The 20,296-nt window shown below is 35.8% G+C and overlaps 1 protein-coding gene across 6 annotated transcripts in view; it reads right to left on the bottom strand.

The window, feature by feature from the left end:
• The window catches only part of MON2 (MON2 homolog, regulator of endosome-to-Golgi trafficking), a 106,813-nt gene that overhangs the window by 20,045 nt on the left and 66,472 nt on the right, over window positions 1–20,296 (bottom strand). For 4 of the 6 annotated variants that reach the window (XR_011497107.1, XM_044756342.2, XM_070494906.1 and 1 more), the window contains 6 exons: window positions 19,778–19,976; window positions 15,634–16,262; window positions 11,058–11,201; window positions 10,414–10,431; window positions 9,997–10,125; window positions 5,969–6,159 (listed from right to left, as the gene is read on the bottom strand). Coding sequence is in view for 4 of the 6 variants with exons in the window: in XM_044756342.2 (XP_044612277.2) it covers window positions 5,969–6,159; window positions 9,997–10,125; window positions 10,414–10,431; window positions 11,058–11,201; window positions 15,634–16,262; window positions 19,778–19,976 (1,310 nt within the window). In the remaining 2 variants the exon portion in view is untranslated. The remainder of the gene's footprint in view (window positions 1–5,968; window positions 6,160–9,996; window positions 10,126–10,413; window positions 10,432–11,057; window positions 11,202–15,633; window positions 16,263–19,777; window positions 19,977–20,296) is intronic. The other 2 variants (XR_011497108.1, XM_070494905.1) reach the window with 1 other exon arrangement.

The raw sequence follows: 20,296 nt of genomic DNA, 5'->3' as shown, positions 1-20,296 counted from the left end.
TAATGATAAAAGGGACTCTCCACCAAGAAGACATAACACTTATAAATATATACGCACCCAACACAGGAGCACCAAAATTTGTAAAGCAACTCTTAACAGAACTAAAAGAAGACATCAACAACAATACAATAATAGTAGGGGACCTCAACACACCATTAGCACCAATGGACAGAACATCCAGACAGAAAATCAACAAGGAAATAATAGAATTAAATGAAAAATTAGACCAGATGGACTTAATAGATATATATAGAACACTTCATCCAAAAACAGCAGGTTACACATTCTTCTCAAGTGCACATGGAACATTCTCAAGGACTGACCATATTTTGGGAACCAAAGCAAACATCAATAAATACAAGAGAGTTGAAATAATATCAAGCATCTTTTCTGATCATAACGCTATTAAACTAGAAATCAACTACAAGAAAAAAGCAGAGAAAGGTGCAAAAATGTGGAGACTAAACAACACGCTTCTCAACAAACAATGGATCATTGAAGAAATTAAAGAAGAAATCAAATATTATCTGGAGACAAATGAAAATGAGAACACGACATACCAAATCATTTGGGATGCAGCAAAAGCAGTCCTAAGAGGGAAATTCATCGCAATACAGGCTCACCTCACTAAACAAGAAAAAGCTCACGTAAGCAACCTCAAACGACACCTAACGGAACTAGAAAAAGAAGAACAAACAAAGCCCAGAGTCAGTAGAAGGAGGGAAATAATAAAAATAAGAGCAGAAATAAACGATATTGAAACAAAAAAGACAATAGAAAGGATCAATGAAACAAAGAGTTGGTTCTTCGAAAGAATTAACAAAATTGACAAACCCCTAGCCAGACTCACCAAGAAAAGAAGAGAGAAAGCGCAAATTAATAAAATCAGGAATGACAGAGGAGAAATCACAACAGATACCAATGAAATACAAGAGATCATAAGAGAATACTATGAAAAACTATATGCCAACAAATTGAACAACTTGGAAGAAATGGACAAATTCCTAGACTCCTACAATCTCCCCAAACTGAATCAGGAAGAAATGGAGAATCTGAATAGACCAATCACAAGTAAGGAAATAGAAACGGTAATCAAAAACCTCCCCAAAAACAAGAGTCCAGGACCAGACGGCTTCTCTGGAGAATTCTACCAAACATTTAAAGAAGACTTAATACCTATTCTCCTCAAACTGTTCCAGAAAATTGAGAAAGATGGAGAACTCCCTAACACATTCTATGAAGCCAACATCACTCTGATCCCCAAACCTGACAAGGACAACACAAAGAAGGAGAACTACAGGCCGATATCACTGATGAACATAGATGCAAAAATCCTCAACAAAATTTTGGCAAACCGATTACAGCAATACATCAAAAAGATTATACACCATGATCAAGTGGGATTTATACCAGGGACACAGGGATGGTTCAACATCCGCAAGTCAATCAACGTGATACACTACATCAACAAAATGAAAAACAAAAACCACATGATCATCTCAATAGACGCAGAGAAAGCATTCGACAAGATCCAACACCCATTTATGATAAAAACCCTCAGTAAAATGGGTATAGAAGGAAAGTACCTCAACATAATAAAGGCCATATATGATAGACCCACAGCCAACATCATACTCAATGGACAAAAGCTGAAAGCCATCCCTCTGAGGACAGGAACAAGACAAGGGTGCCCACTTTCACCACTCCTATTCAACATAGTACTGGAGGTGCTGGCCAGAGCAATTCGGCAGGAAAAAAAAATAAAAGGAATCCAAATAGGTAACGAAGAAGTAAAACTCGCGTTGTTTGCATACATAGAATCTTATACATAGAAAACCCCAAAGAATCCACAGAAAAACTATTAGAAATAATCAACAACTACAGCAAAGTAGCAGGGTATAAAATTAACGTGCATAAATCAGTAGCATTTCTATACACTAACAATAAACTAACAGAAAAAGAACTCAAGAACTCTATCCCATTCACAATCGCAACGAAAAGAATAAAATACCTTGGGATAAACTTAACCAAGGAAGTGAAGGATCTATACAATGAAAACTACAAGACTTTCTTGAAAGAAATAGGCGATGACATAAAGAGATGGAAAAACATTCCTTGCACATGGATTGGAAGAATAAACATAGTTAAAATGTCCATACTACCTAAAGCAATATACAGATTCAATGCTATCCCAATCAGAATCCCAAGAACATTCTTCACAGAAATTGAACAAACAATCCTAAAATTCATATGGGGGAACAAAAGACCACGAATTGCTAAAGCAATCCTGAGCAAGAAAAACAAAGCCGGCGGAATCACAATCCCCGATTTCAAAACATACTACAAAGCTACAGTGATCAAAACAGCATGGTACTGGTACAAAAACAGGTCCACAGATCAATGGAACAGAATTGAAAGCCCAGAGATAAAACCACACATCTATGGACAGCTAATCTTCGACAAAGGAGCAGAGGGCCTACAATGGAGAAAAGAAAGTCTCTTCAACAAATGGTGCTGGGAAAACTGGACAGCCACATGCAAAAGACTGAAAATCGACCATTCTTTTTCACCACACACCAAAATAAACTCAAAATGGATCAAAGACCTAAAGATTAGGCCTGAGACAATAAGTCTTTTGGAAGAGAATATAGGCAGTACACTCTTTGACATCAGTTTCAAAAGAATCTTTTCGGACACTGTAACTCCTCAGTTGAGGGAAACAATAGAAAGAATAAACAAATGGGACTTCATCAGACTAAAGAGCTTCTTCAAGGCAAGGGAAAACAGAATTGAAACAAAAAAACAGCTCACTAATTGGGAAAAAATATTTACAAGCCACTTATCCGACAAAGGGTTAATCTCCATAATATACAAAGAACTCACACTGCTTAACAACAAAAAAACAAACAACCCGATCAAAAAATGGGCAGTGGACATGAACAGACATTTCTCAAAAGAAGATATGAATATAGCCAATAGACACATGAAAAGATGTTCATCATCGCTAATCATCAGGGAAATGCAAATCAAAACTACACTAAGATATCACCTTACCCCCGTTAGATTGGCAAAAACATCCAAAACCAAGAACGACAAATGTTGGAGAGGTTGTGGAGAAAGAGGAACCCTCATACACTGTTGGTGGGAATGCAAACTGGTACAGCCACTATGGAAAACAGTATGGAGATTTCTCAAAAAGTTAAAAATAGAAATACCCTATGACCCAGCCATCCCATTACTGGGTATCTATCCTAAGAACCTGATATCAGATATCTCAAGAGTCCGTTGCACCCCTATGTTCATCGCAGCATTATTTACAATAGCCAAGACGTGGAACCAGCCTACATGCCCAGAAACTGATGATTGGATAAAGAAGATGTGGTATATATACACAATGGAATACTACTCAGCCATAAAAAAAGACGAAATTGGCCCATTCACAACAATGTGGATGGACCTCGAGGGCATTATGTTAAGCGAAATAAGTCAGTCAGAGAAAGACGAACTCTATATGACTCCACTCATAGGTGGAAATTAGTATATTGAGAAGGAGATCTGATCGGTGGTTGCCAGGGAAAAGGGGGGGTGGGGGGAGGGTACGGAGGGGGAAGTGGTGTACCCACAACATGACTAACAAAAATGTACAACTGAAATTTCACAAGCTTGTAATCCATCATAACATTAATAAAAAAAAAAAAATAAAAAAAAAATAAAAAAAAAATAAAAAAAAAAAGATAAAAACAACTCCAAATTTAGAGGTAAATATCCTGGTTCCAGTTACTTAGAGTTTTGGTTTTTAAATGTTTAGTTTAAAATATGGCTGTTTCATGGGAAGCGATATGGATAATGTTAGTTTCTCTTCAGGGAAAGAAATAACAATAATTAAGATAATAGTGGTAGTAAGTATTTAAAAAGCACTTGTGTTCCAGGCTCTATTCTAAGCATTCATTTATTTTAAGTGATTTAATCCTCACAATAACCCTATGAATTAGATAGCATCATTATTCCTATTAAACAGATGAGGAAAATGAGTCACTGAAAGGTAAAATAACTTGTCCGAAACAGCAGTTACAAAGTAGCACAGTTGGGATTTGAATCCAGGTATCTAGCTCTGGAGTCAGTGCCCTCAGCCACGATGCCAGCTGCCACTTCAACGACATGATTTTTCAACACACTCAGTGTACTCAAACCTTTAGTGTAAGTAGGGCTTGAGTCAGGCAAAAGAGTATAAAGAAATTATACCACAAATGCATTACTATAAAATTCCATAAAATATATCTATCATTAGGCCCTTGGTCCCACTGTCTATTTTCCTCTACAAGAAAAAGTACTTCAGAAAACTGAATTTAATAAAATAAGAACAAAGTTTGGAAAATGAAGAATCTTCAACAAGAAACTCAAGAATAAGTAAGATGGTAGAAAGACTCAGCCATAGGAAAAGAAATTCTTAGTGAAGTTTCACTCATTGCAATAAAACTGATCTATAAGCTTATTTAATTTATTAATAGAGCAATATGCAGATACAGATAATTGGGAAAGAAAAAGAAAAGTTTAAACTTCTAAATATATGTGCTTCATACAAATTAACATAGTGATTGGGGTGATAAAGTCCACAAAGGAACTCAAATTTTCAAGGTCATTTTAAAGATGAAAACAATTTGTTCAAATATGCTTTGTGAGGGCCTATAATTTTCCTACAAATACAAACAGTATGCTTGCATTGGTATCAATAAAATTTCTAGAGGAAAGAAATACATAAGAAAGCAAAACAAAATCTGACCATTTCTGAAAACAGAAATTAGGATCATTTGTCATTACCTTTGATTCTGAAATATCAGATAAGCTTTCATAGAGAAAAAAGTAAGTTAAATCTGTACTCTACAATTTTTCTTTACAGAATAACTAAACCACATTAGAAAGGCAGACAGAATCTCTTCAGTTAAATCATTCTGCTGCGGACTCATCTGATCATTATCAATGTGCCAGTGTAGGTTTTTTTTTGTCAAGCATATCAAATTCATAATTTAAATGGTTTCAAACTAATACTTGTAAATGGTTACATAGCACTGCATGGAATGTTTATAATTCTGTAGTTTTAAAAAATGATTAATGGAGATAAAAATAGAAAAACTGTTGTCACAGACTTTCACTACTATAGCACAAAGAAAAATTAGATTATAGGAAGACTGAAGACTGCTCAGTGCTGCCCAATGGAACTGTTTGTGATGAAGGAAATGTTCAATACTCTACACGCCAATATGGCAGCCACTAGCCACACATGGCAATGAGAATTCAAATGTGGCTAGTGAGACTGATGAACTGAATTTTTAAATTTACTTTATTAATTAAAAATTTAAATTAATTGTAGCTAGTGACTACTGTATTAGATAGTACAGCTCTAGATGGACCACAGCAGAATCCTCATTCCAAAAGTTCAGTCTCTGTTCCAACTATCCTACTCTCATTCAGTGAGGAACCAAAACAGCATCCTTAATATAAGCCCTCAGTCAGAGAGCATACAATGAAAATTCCACTCTTCTTTGCCAAACTTAAACATCTTAAAGAGCTGATCATTATCACCACTCATCTTATTTATTCTGGTAAAACACTGATTTTCTGAAATTGTTTTTCTCCTGTAATATCAAATGAGCACCAGATTTTTAAAAAATGGATCTTCTTAGCTTCAAGTTAAAACCATGCTCTCTTAATTATGGTGCATTCATATGGTCTTATACATAGATTCCTGTCTTACAACCAAAAACACTGTAGAGCAAAAATTTCCATTGCTCACAGATAATGTACCCCATGCATAAATGTCTAATCCAGTTGTGCTTTGTATACAATCTAGCAATCTTAATCATCAAATACTTTGTTAATGAACAATGAGAAATATTGTTTTTAGAGCAATTACAGGTATAATGTGCACTTCTTGAAAGATTGTCTTAATTATAAAAATGAATGAGCTGACCTTTTAGTAAAGAGAAAGTCTTCAAAAGTACTGGCGAGTTCTGGCCACATACTGTCAAATTTTCCAGAAGAAGCATGCTGCCGGGCAACAGGTAGCCCAATAGAAAGAACTTTGAGAAGAGAAGATACTGCTAGTTTCCATGTGCTTTCAGACGGGCAGGAATACTTCAAACTAAGAGGAACTCTAAGGGTCTGTGAAAATAAAGACAGTTCAAGATAAGTACTAATTAAAACATACACACACACAACTTTCATTACTTAAAAAAAACTCCAGCAGACAGAAAAAAATAATAGCATAGGTATTTTCATTTAAAGAAAGATGTTAAGAAAGGCCAATTCTTAGACATGGTCCTCAAATCCTACTGCCTAGAAAGATATACTTTTAAATCCTGTCTCCGTTTTATAAACAATGACCTTGAATAAGTAATAACCTTTTTGAACCTCAGTTTCTCAGCATAAAAATAAGAATGTTATCTAAAAAGTTAAGAGGAAGGGTAGGAAACTTGTAATTTTGCAGCTACTCTCAACTTAATGTTGTGGAACTAGACCATTCTGCCGTTAAGTTCTCCTAGTAGAAAATAATTTGACTGATGGGGTTCTCCCATCCTAGAGAGATCAATACTGCTTATATTTTTTCACTAATGGTTAGGTGAACGTAGCCTAAAGCATCATTGCTTTGAAGTCTTATGTTTCATCTCTAAAGTTCTTTGAATTTTACATTCTACTCCAACATTTTAATGTAGTTTTCTTCCTTTCCAATTATTTCAGAAAAACTGATTTTTCCCAAGAAGATAGTTTATTTTATCTTTAAGCCTTGAGGATATAGGAATACAGCATCTGACCTATGTATAGTAAGATGTTGAGACTGACTTTTTAACTGGCCAACTTTTGAGACAGGTTGCTGTTAACCATTAAAGAACTAATTTTGCTGGTTCAGAATGGATTCTGGTTATAGTTCCATCCAGACTAGACTGACCAAACTCCCACAGTGTGCTATCCCAGAGTACCATCAATAAACAGTCTTGGTATACTACCAGATAATTTGCATTAGAGTGAAAAGTCTGCTTTTAGATAAAAATTCTAGTCTGAAAAAGATAAAGAGTAAAAGAGAGAAATTTTCATATTTCAAGGTTATGGAGTGAATATAAAACCTAATTTCATCATCCTCCACACAAATTATTACTGAGTACTCACATAGTGGGCATATGAACCATTACGTGTTGGCATGAAATGGGCCTCCACCAACAGATAATTAGCCAACCTAGAATCTATTTATCCCTTCTCTCTCCCCACATTCAGCTGGAAATTAGGATAAGAGAAGGTCAGCTGATTAAGCCAATCGATCTACTCCATTTCCTTGGTCATAATCACTGGTTCAAGACTGGGCATGGGAGTAAAGCTGGTCCACTTAAGGTTAATTTTAGGAACTTAAGAAGAATAATGTGACAGAAGTGCAAGAGCGTGCACACATTTGTGCGCGCACACACACACCCCTCCTACTGGACATATAATCTCTTTATTGGCCTACAACTATGAGGAGATACATAGGTGGGTTGCAGTCAACCAGTGGAAAGCAGAACAGAGAAAAAAAACTTGGTTTTTGGTGATACTGCTGAATCACTAGGATCAACCAATCCTAAAGCATTCCCTCTGTGCTGAATTTTCCAACTAAGCATGGCAATAAATCCCCTTTATGGTTAAAGCTAGTCAGAGACTGAATGGATGTCACATGCAAACAGGAATACTAAATTATACAAACAAAGGGCTGCTGTGAGTTAACATTTTATAACTCAAGCTCAGATAAAAGGAAAGTATGGATTTACTACTACAATTAATATTTTACTGAAATGAAGGGTATGTTAAGCACAACAGATCTATTTCATTTATGCATTTTATTTTTTAAAATATTTAAGCAACTTATACAGGGATTGGCATATAGTGCACACTCTAACGTAAGTGTGAACTGGGAAATTCAGTTCCTGCTGTCACACAGCTCACAATTTTTGAGGATGGAAGGGCCCTGTCCAATTAACCACAATCCAGTGTAGTAAGTGGCATCAACAAAGTGTTTGGGAGTACAGAAAAGAGATTCTTTAATTCCTTTAACAATACAAACTGATTTGTGTCACTCCTCAATGTTCAACCCTTCAGGGTTAAAGAAAGACGTCTAATTCCTTATGACGGCTTCTAAGACCCACAGCTACTTTTTCAGACTTATTCCAGGACCTGTCACCTCCCTAAATGGAATTCCTCAACATTTCTTGAAAATACACCATGATCTTTTACAATGCTCAATTTATCTACCATACTTCCCTCTTGCTTTTTACCTAGAAAACTCTATGACTCCTTCTTCAAGTGTTACTTCTGCTAATCCTTGCCAAAATCTCCTGGTGGTTTAGGTGTTTCCTTGTCTGTGGGGAAACTAACTTTTTATTCAGCACTACTTGGCAAGTATCATTAAATGCTGTATCTCAATTGATTCCCTAAATAGTTAAGATGTGTAAGTGGTACTGGTCTTATCCTTCTTTTACAGAGCAGCGAGTAACACTACTCCAACACTACAGCAGTACACTACTCTAAGCCAGGTCTATCTGAATACAAACTGCCTCCACTCTGTGGTCTTCACTTAGCACTAACATGTTGTATTATTTGTTTGCCTTTCCACATTTCCTTTATTGAATTGTTAAATGTAAGAATTATCTTATTCATTTTTAATCTCTACTCTTTAGTTAGTACCTGGCTTAAAAGACGTGTTTAAAAATATTCTCACTAAACGAGGAGACAGAGGACAGCTGTGATGGGATGAGTGGTGAAGGGTAGAAAGAGGTAGGACAAAAGTCAAGGGAAGAAAGAGTTTTAAGAAGGCAAGGGCTGTGCCACGCTATAGGGGAGATAAAGAATTAGAAAAGGGCTCAGGATTTGAAGATTTGGTCTTCTGTAACTTTGAGTAAGTAGTTTCCGTAACACAAAATGGAAGCAAGCCAGCACGCAGTAGGTTAAGAGTGAGTGGTGACTAAACACAGGCTGTTTAAAGGGGTCTGGAATTAAAAGAAAGCTGAAAGAGGGTGGTAATTTGAGTAGGAAGTAAACTGAGAGAAAGTTCTTGTATAAAAGGCTTAATCATCTTTCCAGGATAAAGTATAAGAGGCTGAAAGGAAAATGAAAGAATCGTCAACAAAGAAAGGTGGGAAAAGGAAAGGACGAACACAAAGAGAGGGATGAGCCTCGGAACAACCGCCCTCCTCCCTGAGGGAAGACGGTTCACATTGGCCCGTATGTGTTCGATAACTAAAAGGCACATCCACATGCAGGGGGAAAAGTAAGGTTTAGGTGTGTCCTTCAAAATAGAGGAAAAAACAAGAAACAAGCTTTGGAGGAATGGGACACAGTCAACAAGAGATGAATTTTAAAAATGGTTGTGCATGCACTAAGGAACTGGCTTTAAAAAAAAGACAGTATGCATGATCAGTTAAATCAATGAGCTGCATTGTGAATTTCTCCCTGAATGCTCATCAACCTCAAAGTATGAGAAGCACTGTCCTAAGAAACAGGATCCTCATTGTCTTATGTGGCAAAATTTAAGAATTGTAAAAAATCTAATACGTATTTACTTTAAAATATTTTTTATTAAAAATACCTTCGCATACTTTAGAAAAACAGCTTCCTAAATACTATCCATGAATGTTGGAGAAAAGTCACTATAAATAATAATATAAATTATATTTTCCATTTTATCCCGATACAGTCACGCACCACTAACAATGTTTTGGTCAACGACAGACCACATACACGATGGTGGTCCCATAGGATTAGCACCATATGGCCTAGGTGTGCCGTAGGCTATACCGTCCAGGTTTGTGTAAGTGCACTCTATGATGTCCGCACAATGATGAAATCACCTAACGATGCATTTCTCAGAATTTATCCCCGTCATTAAGCAATGTATGACTGTATATGATAGTATCAAGAGTAATTTCAATAACACTATCATCATCAAACAAAAATATAGAAATTCAAAAAAAAAGATACCTTAATAATATTCTGGAGAACTTTCTCATTCACCACTGCTTTGTGACAGGCTGTCTTCTGGTATAAATCCACAACTACTTCTAAAGACCTTTCAGCAAACGGTACATAATTCAAGGCTACCCATTCCGCCTAGAAAGTAATATTTTCACATGGAGTTAAAAATAAATGAGATTAAATGAAATCATATTGTTTTCAAAGAGAAAGGTTCTTTGTCTTAAAGTTCAGTCCTTGGTTTTAGATCAGATTATATTACATGCAAAGTTTTCATAGAGATATGTACTCATGAAAGAATAATTTTCAGCCAGGCAAAAATTAAAACTATCGGAAAAAGCACAGAGAGCATTCTATCAAGAACTGGGAAAGATGTACTTTATTTGTTGCCAGTAGGTTAGGACAATTTTAGGAAATTTAACTCACCGGTGCAAATAGTTGGATCTATTGTGATTCCATTGTGTTGCAAGACAAATAGAATGAGAAAAGTTAATACACATTAAAACTACTTTTCGGACCACGTAAAATTATCATTTTTATGTTGAGTGAACAAAATCAGCGTGTGCATGCATTCAGAAATTTACTTTTCCCCAAGCCAGAATCAAGCTAAAATTCGCCAACTTTGGTTAGAAAAATCTTTTATGTAAAATCCAACTAAATTTCACACCAGTAGTAGACAACTTCTTATTTAGCATACACAGATTTCTTCATTTTGCACTGTAGGTAACTATTTTGGATCAGATTAGGCTTAGGGATTTCAGAGGCCGTTTTGGAGTGGGATGGGGCAGCCAAGAAGGGAACTTTGAAGAAAGACGTATTACAGAAAGGTCAAACTTTCTGGAGAACCACTTGAGAAAGGAAAGTCATAAACAAGGAAAAAAGGAATACAGAAAAGGTTTTCCAAATAGTGTTTCTTTTCAGCTTAAACATGTTAACATGTTTCATGTTAACAGACACATGAGAGTTTATTTGTGAATGAAAAATTTCTGAGATCATCAGAGTCCATCTTAAGTGGAACTATTTATAAGCCATGAAATCTTACTAAGTAGATATAATTTACAGTAAATTACCTGATTATATTTTGCATTTGCGATGTGCTTTGTTTCCAGCTGTCCATATTGTGGAGGTTTGCAGGAAAATTCTACAAATGCCAGTAGCTGGTCAAATATAGCTGGATACATTATCTGCATATTTTCTGGTCCTATACAGATGGCCTATAAAAGCAAAATATGAACAGTAGAATGCATAATCTGAAATCCATTATTTACTACGTATGCATTTGTTTAACCAAGGAATCTTAAAGACTGGCCTATTTTATGTAAGTATTACACAATCTTTTATAAGTCCTAAAGGGCATTTAAGTGCTTTTTTTTTTTTTTTTAGTGAAGAAGATTGGCCCTGAGATAGCCTCTGTGCCAATCTTCCTCTATTTTGTGTGTGGGATGCCTTCACAGCATGGCTTGATGAGCGGTATACAGGTCCACGCCTGGGATCTGAACCCACAAACCCTAGGCTGCCAAAGCAGAACGTGCAAACTTAACCACTATGCCACCAGGCCGGCCTCATTTAAGCTATTTTAAACTATTACTGAATAAAGTGTACACTAAATGTGTTAAAAAGTGTTTCTTAATAAAAAGTGTGATTTATCACTTAACAGACTGGAAAAAGGGCAAGCAGTGAAAGAGAGGTCCCAGGCTGTCCTGAGGTCCCACAATGTGATCATTTGTTCAGTAATGCAGACATCAGACATTCAGACTGCTTCACTGACCAAGATGATTCAGAGTTCTACTTAAGCAATGGTATCAGTTCATTGAAGTGACAGCTGACTTCTGAGCCATGCCAGGTTTACTTGAACAAAAAATCATGCACATTACAGTTGGGAAAATAAGTCATGTATGAAAATTTGTTTCTAAAAGAAATGTATATATTAATTTTTAACAGGGTAACGGATATTTGATGTCTAATGTATCTGAGTATATGGACTTGATTGAAAACAAAAAGTTAAAATTTTTAATAGAAATTAAACTTATTGCTATAAATAATTTGATAAAACAAAATAAAGTGTATACATATCCTGATATTGCAGATTGTAATTACTTCAAATATGTTGAAAGTACTTAAAATCTTAAAAACTTAAAATCTTATGTTTTTATTTTTTTCCAGCCACAAAGGTGTTTTCTCTTCTCACCCCTTCATATTTTCCTGTTCCAGTGTTTCTTTTTCTCTGTGGGAAAATATTTAATATTTATGGAGTGTCAAAAATATACTTGTGCTTTACAAAACAAAAAGCATGAGCACTCTACACTCAAGGAAGCCTCAAAATACTAAATCACAAGTCAAAGCATTTCAAATTCTTAAGGAATGTCTTTAAAAAGATGTGCAAAATTTATATTTTTATGCCATCCATGGTTTTTCTAACCTGCCAGATAAATAGATTAGCTTTGTTTTCCCTCAGAGAAGATGTAGCCATTTAGCTATAAGTGAAGTTTTAGATATAAGTATATATTAAGTATCTTGAGATATAAAGTAGATAAATAAGCAAAGTGTTGCACATACCTAAGTCAGATCACCCTCTAATTACAATGCAAAGAAGGAGAATAAAGATACCTAACACCATCTTTCAGTATTTGGTTATTTTTCTCAGAAATAGTAAATGGGGAACTTGAATGGCATTTAGCCTCAAAAAATTCTCTCCTGACTACTTCTATTAGTTTTACTTTCTTCTTTATCAACCTCTTGCTGAGTCTTAACTCTTAGAAGTAAACAAGCAGTAATTACTGTGCAAACGAGATAATTATCTTAAGTGGATTCTTCTATTTTCAATGACTGAAAAAGAAGAAAAAGTCTGTGGGGATATCTTAGAAAACTAAGTATCATACTTTCTCTGGAAATATCTTAGCACTGAATAATGACTTTGACTACACATTTTGATTTTCAGTGGTCCTTAATAATAATAAAAAAAAAACTAATAGTTTTATAGTTGACTTATAAAGTAATTCTGGGATCTTAAAATGCATAATATGGAATTGCTTTTTTTTTTTTTTTACAACAAACTCCATCTAAGAAAAAGTTATTACTGACTTTTCCTCAGTATTCTGAAGCGTGCATATCAGAATAACCTATAGTATGAACCTGGTAACAGATCTTAGTCTAAAAGCTGAGAATCAACAAGCAATCTGGACAGTATTTCTTATTAGTCCCTGAAAACTGTGTATGTGAAAACAAGAAACTGAACATCTAACCTCTGACATGGTTCAAGGTTTCTCTGATTAAGTCATTTAACAATAATTCATGTAGTGCCTACCATGTACCGAGGCCTTTGCCAGAGAACTTGATGATGGAGACAGTAACAGCTAACATTTACTGAATGGTTAACTGTGCCGGGCACAATGCCTTATAAATAGTACCCCAGTTAATGGGAAAAAATTGCAGATTTATTATTTTCATTTTATAGATGAGAAAGCTAAAGTACAGAGAATCAGAAACTTGCCCTAACAAGTAGAAGACAGAGCTTCATGGCACAACTCCAAGGGTACCATTCACACAAAATGCGATGCTGTCTCCTGGAGTACCACTCCAGCACCCTTGCTGATGGAGGCAGAGACAGGATCCGGCCATCTGACTTTAGGAGGTTTATCAATAAATAAGACAGATGCAATCTCCTGATCTCAGAACTCAGGGAAAGCAGATAATCAGTCTCAGGTCCCCCATGCATGCCAAAATATCTTGCCCCCGTACCCAAAAATCAATTAACATAAGTAACTAAGTCAATTTGGTTGGGAACTAGTGATTTGAAAACCAAGAGAAGACTGTAACCCTGGAGCCCTGAACAACATAAACAACATAATGGTGAAAACAGAAATTTCATGGAAATCTCAGAAATTCAAAGGAAAATCAGAGTTTTCCCTTCAGGAAGGAAAATATCTTTCAATCAAGAAAGTGTTTTGTAGGATAGCTTATAAGTTTACAGATAAAGTCTGAAAGACAGTAAATTTTGCTTGTGAAAAAACTCTCTGACACCTGTGGGGGAAAATATAAAAACGCTCTTCCTGATGATAAAATATGTTAATCTTTCTCTGCTAATTCTCTGAAATATTAAAGACACCATATGTTTGAATCATATTCAAGTGTTATAAAATATCATTTAGATAATCACATAAGTAATAAACAATAGCTACAGTGAAAATCTGTTATGCAAAATGATATCAATTTTGTATAAATGAACAACAGTAAAGCTTCCTGAGTTCCAGACTGAAGGTATATGTTGCTTTCAAAGCCATTAAAAGTTCACAATAAATTCCTAGTAATTGGGATGAATGATTCTATTTGCTTTCTTAATTGCTAAAGCAGAGTTTTTTAAAAATAAAATTACATACTTTTTTCCCTTGAAAAGAATTTTTGGTTTTTGTTGTTTCTTTGTTTATTATCCTCTACATATATAAAAACTTGAATTAACCAGCTGAATGAGCGTTCTAGATTAATGGCACCCCACAAGGCCTGTGCCTTTCTTTTCCGATAGAATAACTTTTCCACTCCCCTCTAGGGCAGTCTGTAAAGGAACTTACATGTCTGGTCAAACAAGGGGGAAAAATTATTGACAGGCTACCTTTTTTCCTCACTGAAAATAAAAACAGTTATTTTGATTTCAGTTGTGGAAAAGTGATACCCCTACAATAAATTTTTTTAAAGGCCAGATTCTCTTACATTTTAAGTTTCTACACAATTTGCTTCCCTGCACAAGGCAACGAGGGTTAAAGAGATCAAGCACGACTGCACAGCTAGACCTCGCCCACAGGCGATCAGACCATTAGGGGTGGTGGAAACCGTCATTTTTCCTAGGAAAGTTTTCATCATTCCAGTTGGATATAAGCAATCAGTTAATAAGAAAACATGATTTGCAGCACACAAGTGGCTACTGATAACACGTGTACGGGATCTAGCTCCAGTCCACTTTTATTAGAACGGCATTGCTACCATGCTGGAACCACTGGCTCTTCAGTTGGCATTTTTTGTTTAGCAATTTGGTTGTTGTAAATTGTGCTAACAATTACCTTGACAGTTTAAAGAAAAGAATTCTTTGATATGATCTGCTCTCGCTTGCTAATTGGGATTTGCTCAACAATTTTTAGATGTTTGTTTTAATTTTTTTGTAGTAACAAAATACATAGGTAAAAATATATCTTTTTAAAATTTATATGAGAAAAATTTTATGAATTTATTCTTTTTTTTAATATAGGCATCCAACAATTCCAGTGCTAAATTTAAGTACAGATAATCAAAATGCAATCCCATTGCATATTGATTTTCTAATTACAGAAGTACTTTACCTAAGTTGTCATTCCCAAAAGTATATCCTCTTATGAAGAGTTGCATGAACAAACCAAAAATACTGGCAAATAGAAACAAGAGGACGTGGGCAGTTTCTTAAAGATTCTCAAAACAAACCAGAATTACCTTTTCAAATATATCAGAAAAACCCAAGTTTTTAAAAGAACTGGATCTTTACAATCCTGAATTTATCCCAAAGTATGCATACATAAGAATCTTGATGATCCAGAATTTATCCCAAAAAATATACAGCAAAATAAAAAAAATTCCAGAGACCCGTACACATTACTGCTTAGACAGCCACTAAAATTCGATTACCTTTTGGAGAACATCTAAAGCTGTAAGTACAGCTTCCTGTAAACTTGTCAAAACTGCTTCAGTATAAGATGGTAGAATGAAAGGGGATGCATCTGAACTTATTGGGACTGAAACAGCACTGTGCAATATGACTCCCAACTTTTGTAAGTCATCCATGTTGAAACCAGTTTTTATGTGTTGGTAGAGAGCCGGAAATATCTGAATTAAAGCTGTAAGAAAAGGCTGGCTGGGAATGAAAGTTAGCTTATCAAAAGTAATAGGAGGCTTAGTGCTTTCAGATCCGATTCTATACCAGGTATTCCATGCAGCCCACCAGAGATTCAAATCTTCAAGCTCATCGGTAACTATGGGTGGCTCAGAGCTACTGTATCTTCCAAGTCTTTCTCCAATGGAGTCTGTTCTTACGAAGGGCCTGCTCAGGCTAGGGCCTGATATGGACCCTATAAGGACAGGCACAGGTACATTAACCGCAGGTGGTGTCTCAGGCTTATCTGAGTCTCTGACAGGGGACACAATCTGTAGAATTTCCTGGAAGCTTTTCAGCGCAGCCAGAGATACTTCATTGTTTTTGCTGAGTGCTGCTGACTGTATATGGTCAAGAAGAACATCCCATGCTCTTGAAAAATCTCCTGTATTAGGAAGAAGAAAAAAAAATCTATAACCATAAAAGTAATCAAATTTTCGCTTACTATTAGATAGTTTAAAGTCTATTTGCTTTATTTTTCTGCTTAAATTCCTACAGAACTAGAACAAATATGTTTAGGCACTACCAATGTGAATTAAAATCATTAAAACCCAAAAGTCCAGTAAAAATTTTTTTTTCAAGTATAGGAACAAAGGGCACCAAGAAGAGGATAGGATGATGAGTATATCAAACAATGTTTTGGTCTTAAAAACAAAACTCTGTAAATACAGGTATACATGTTTATACAACTTCCTAGTACTTCTGCCTAAGAAGAACAGAATAAAAACTAATGAGGGTGAAAACAAACTTTTCAGTAACATCTTTAGTCTATCCATCTACCTTTATTTATTTATTTTTTTTAAGGAAGATTAGCCCTGAGCTAACTACTGCCAATCCTCCTCCTTTTGCTGAGGAAGACTGGCCCTGAGCTAACATCCACGGCCATCTTCCTCTATTTTATACGTAGAACACCTACCACAGCATGGCTTGCCAAGTGGTGCCATGTCTGCACCCGGGATCCAAACTGGCGAACCCCGGGCCGCGGAGAAGCGGAACGTGTGCACTTAACCGCTGCACTACCGGGCCAGCACCTCCACCTACCTTTATTTAATGATGAAGTAAGATATTCTCATTCTTAAGCATATTGGAAATGTTATAACAGTATGACAGATGTTTTTTATAGTTCTAAATGTTTAAAATAAAGTATATGTAATACTCCATAAAATTTTAAGTTTATACTTTGGTTTTCATATTTAAATAATTTTATAGTTGCAGAATTTGCTTAAACACTTTTAGTGAGTTACCAGAAGAAAATGCACCACAAAGAATAGACTGTCCCTTTACATGAGTCTAAATTTATTTCTGCCACATTAAATTGAGTCTGCTGATCCACCGTCAGCAGAGCATGAGCTGAATGGTAGCTGATGATTCCACTGATCAATTCAATCTCTTGTTCTACTCCTGTGACCAGCTAACTATGTTCATAATGAAGCTCTCCGTAGCCAGGTGTAGTTTGTCTCTACAAAGCCCAGCAAATATCATCTTGTTCCTAAAGCAATCCGTCCCAAAGTCTTTGTTAACAGCATGGATTATTCCCCATATACTGGGATTGAAACAGTGCAAAAATCAGAGGAATTGGTATTTTCCAAATCAGGATAACATAAGTAGCCTATGAAATATGTAAATGTTTGAGCTTTAAAGACTTTCTCTCCACAAAGGCCACAAATGATTAGTTTTTGTTAAAGGTATAAACTCCCGGGCCTGAGGAAGCATTCGGTTAACAGGAAAGCTGGAAGCAGGTGTGGTATGAAACAGCAAGCTCTTCTCTGTCTATATGGGACCAACTGTAGAACACCTGCCCAGTTCATGCCTCTTCCAATCTACACTGCTCTTCATTAAAAATTTAGGTATAATTTACATACAACAAAAAACACAGATTTTTCCGTAAACTATTCAAAGAGTTTTGACAAATTACATTTAAAAACTATCAAAACAGCAAAACAAATACTTCTGCTTGTTGCCATCCCAGTTCAAAGGTCAGTGAAACATTACATTTGCCAAGCAGAATGGTGACCTAACCTGAGATTCAGAATATTCCACATCATTGGAAAAAGCCCCTGCCATTCCGCCATTAGCATGGTCTATGTCTAGAAGAAGTCCTCTTTCTAAAAGACTAGGTATAATTATCTATTGTACATGGTTATGTTAAAGTAAGAACCTTATTCTAAAATAATAATAAAAATCATTTCCTAGTGTTCAAATTATAAAGTTACCAAAATTACATGAACTGCCTTATGTTTCACTTACAAAAATCTAAATGTATGTCTATTAGTTCTTAATTTTTAAAATAAAGTTACTATCATGGAGGTATTTAAAAATGCTTATTTTATCAAAACTCAGCAAACATACAGTTAAGATTGGTGCATTTCATTCTATGTAAATTTTACATGAAAATAAAAAACTAAGATTTAAAAATATACATATATAAATATACAGAGAACTCTAAAGTGCACACGAAGGACTCATACAAAAATGTCTGTGGAGGGGCCAGCCCCGTGGTTAAGTTCACACGCTCCACTTCTGCAGCCCAGGGTTTCATAGGTTCCGAACATGGGCGGGGACATGGCACTGCTCATTAGGCCATGCTGAGGCGGCTTCCCACACGCCACAACTAGAAGGACCCACAACTAAAATATACAACTATGTACTGGGGGCATTTGGGGAGAAAAAGCAGAAAAAAAATGCCTATGGAAAGAGTAAAGATGCTTACACTTTAACATAAAGAGAAAAAGAAAAGCTAAATATAAAATACATTTCAAAAATAACATGTACAGCATGCTCATAGTTACGTACGAAAGTATTTCTGTTCACTTTTCTCTACCTCCCCTATCACCACCACCAGAACTGAAGGTATTACAACCTACACCAGGGTTTCTTAGTCTCAGTACCGTTGACTTTCGGGTTGGGTAATTCTTTGTTGTGGGGGTTATCGTATGCGTTGTAAGATGTGTAGCAGCATTCTTTGCTTCTAGCACATGTCCCTCCCTAGTTGTGACAACCCAAAATGTCTCTGGACATTACCTAATGTCCTGTGGGGAGGCAAAATTGGCCCTGGTTGAGAAGCACAGGTCTGCACCAACAACTTCCTAACTCATCTAGTATCCTGCCACCCTTCCTTGCTGCCAGGCCATTCCACACATCCCACCCAAAGTGATCTTTCTGAACTGCTTATCTGATCATGTCACATCAGGGATTAAACCCTTTTGGTGGTTTCCATTGCTCTTAGGATGAAGTCCTAACTTTTCAACGTGACCTCCAAAGTTCTGCGTGGCCTAGCCTCTCTACCTCTACAGCCTCATCTGGAAGCACACTCTTCTTTGTTTTCTTCATTCCAGACCTTCAAACATGCAAGGGTCCTCACTTTCCCCTTCTCCTCAATCTTCTCCCATCTCTTTCACTCATTCTCTTTGCCTATAAGGCTCTTCCCATTTCACCTTACCCTTGCCTGATGAACTATGACTTACCCTTCAGATCTCAGGTAGAATATCACTTTCTCAGGGAAGCCAATCTGGACCCCACTGACCCGGTCAAATATCTCTTATAAGCTCACAATGCACCACTTCTTTGTAGCATTTATCATTGTAGCAATTTTGCATTTATTTATGTAATTATAGTTTCTCCCTCACGCTCATGGTAGCAAGGACAGTGTGTTTTTTGCTCATCATTGTATCCCCTAGAGACTAGTTCACAGTAGGTACACATTACATATTTTTTCAATGAAACAAATAAAAACATGTATACTTCTGCACACACCACACATAAATACAGACTGGCAGTTAAGATGGATTATTCTTAGGAAATAGCATTGTATATGAATTTTAAAAGACTCTTCTGTATTTTCCAAATTTCCTTTAACATGAATTACTTGTATAATCAAAAAAAAAACACATATATATATACCTAAAGGTTGGAGTAAATATCTTCTAGTATTGAAGATTCTTGCTACTCCAGCCAATGTTAAAACCCATGTCTCAGCCCATTGCTTCTCTGCTGTGTCCCTTGAATGATGAATGAGAATATTGCCACCTCCAGACTCAATCTTTTCTTTGTCTGCAGTGGTGGAAGACTCTCGAACTCGATCCAGTAGATGAAAGAGAACCTGAATATTTATTAAAAAGCATATAAAAATTATTGATAACACAGCTTAAGTAATAGCCTAAGAAATAAGGAATTGTTATAAAAAAAATTATACCTAACAGTCTGATCAATCCCATACATCAGAGGAAATTGACCAATAGAGGTATCTTTATATGCTTAAGTTTATCCTTAAGGTCATGGAATATGAATAATTAAAATAAATTGAATAGAATATCATCTAAGACTTGTTGAGTTGAGGTGTCAATGGAGCATCTATGGGGTAATGTACAGAAGGGAGTGAAGACAGAGAGAGGGGTCCAGGAAAAAATATTATTATGGGAG

Source organism: Equus asinus, chromosome 22, assembly GCF_041296235.1.
Source record: "Equus asinus isolate D_3611 breed Donkey chromosome 22, EquAss-T2T_v2, whole genome shotgun sequence".
NCBI classification, from domain to species: Eukaryota; Metazoa; Chordata; class Mammalia; order Perissodactyla; family Equidae; genus Equus; species Equus asinus.
Note: the sequence above shows the minus strand (reverse complement) of the source record. Positions and strands in the feature narration are given on the sequence as shown.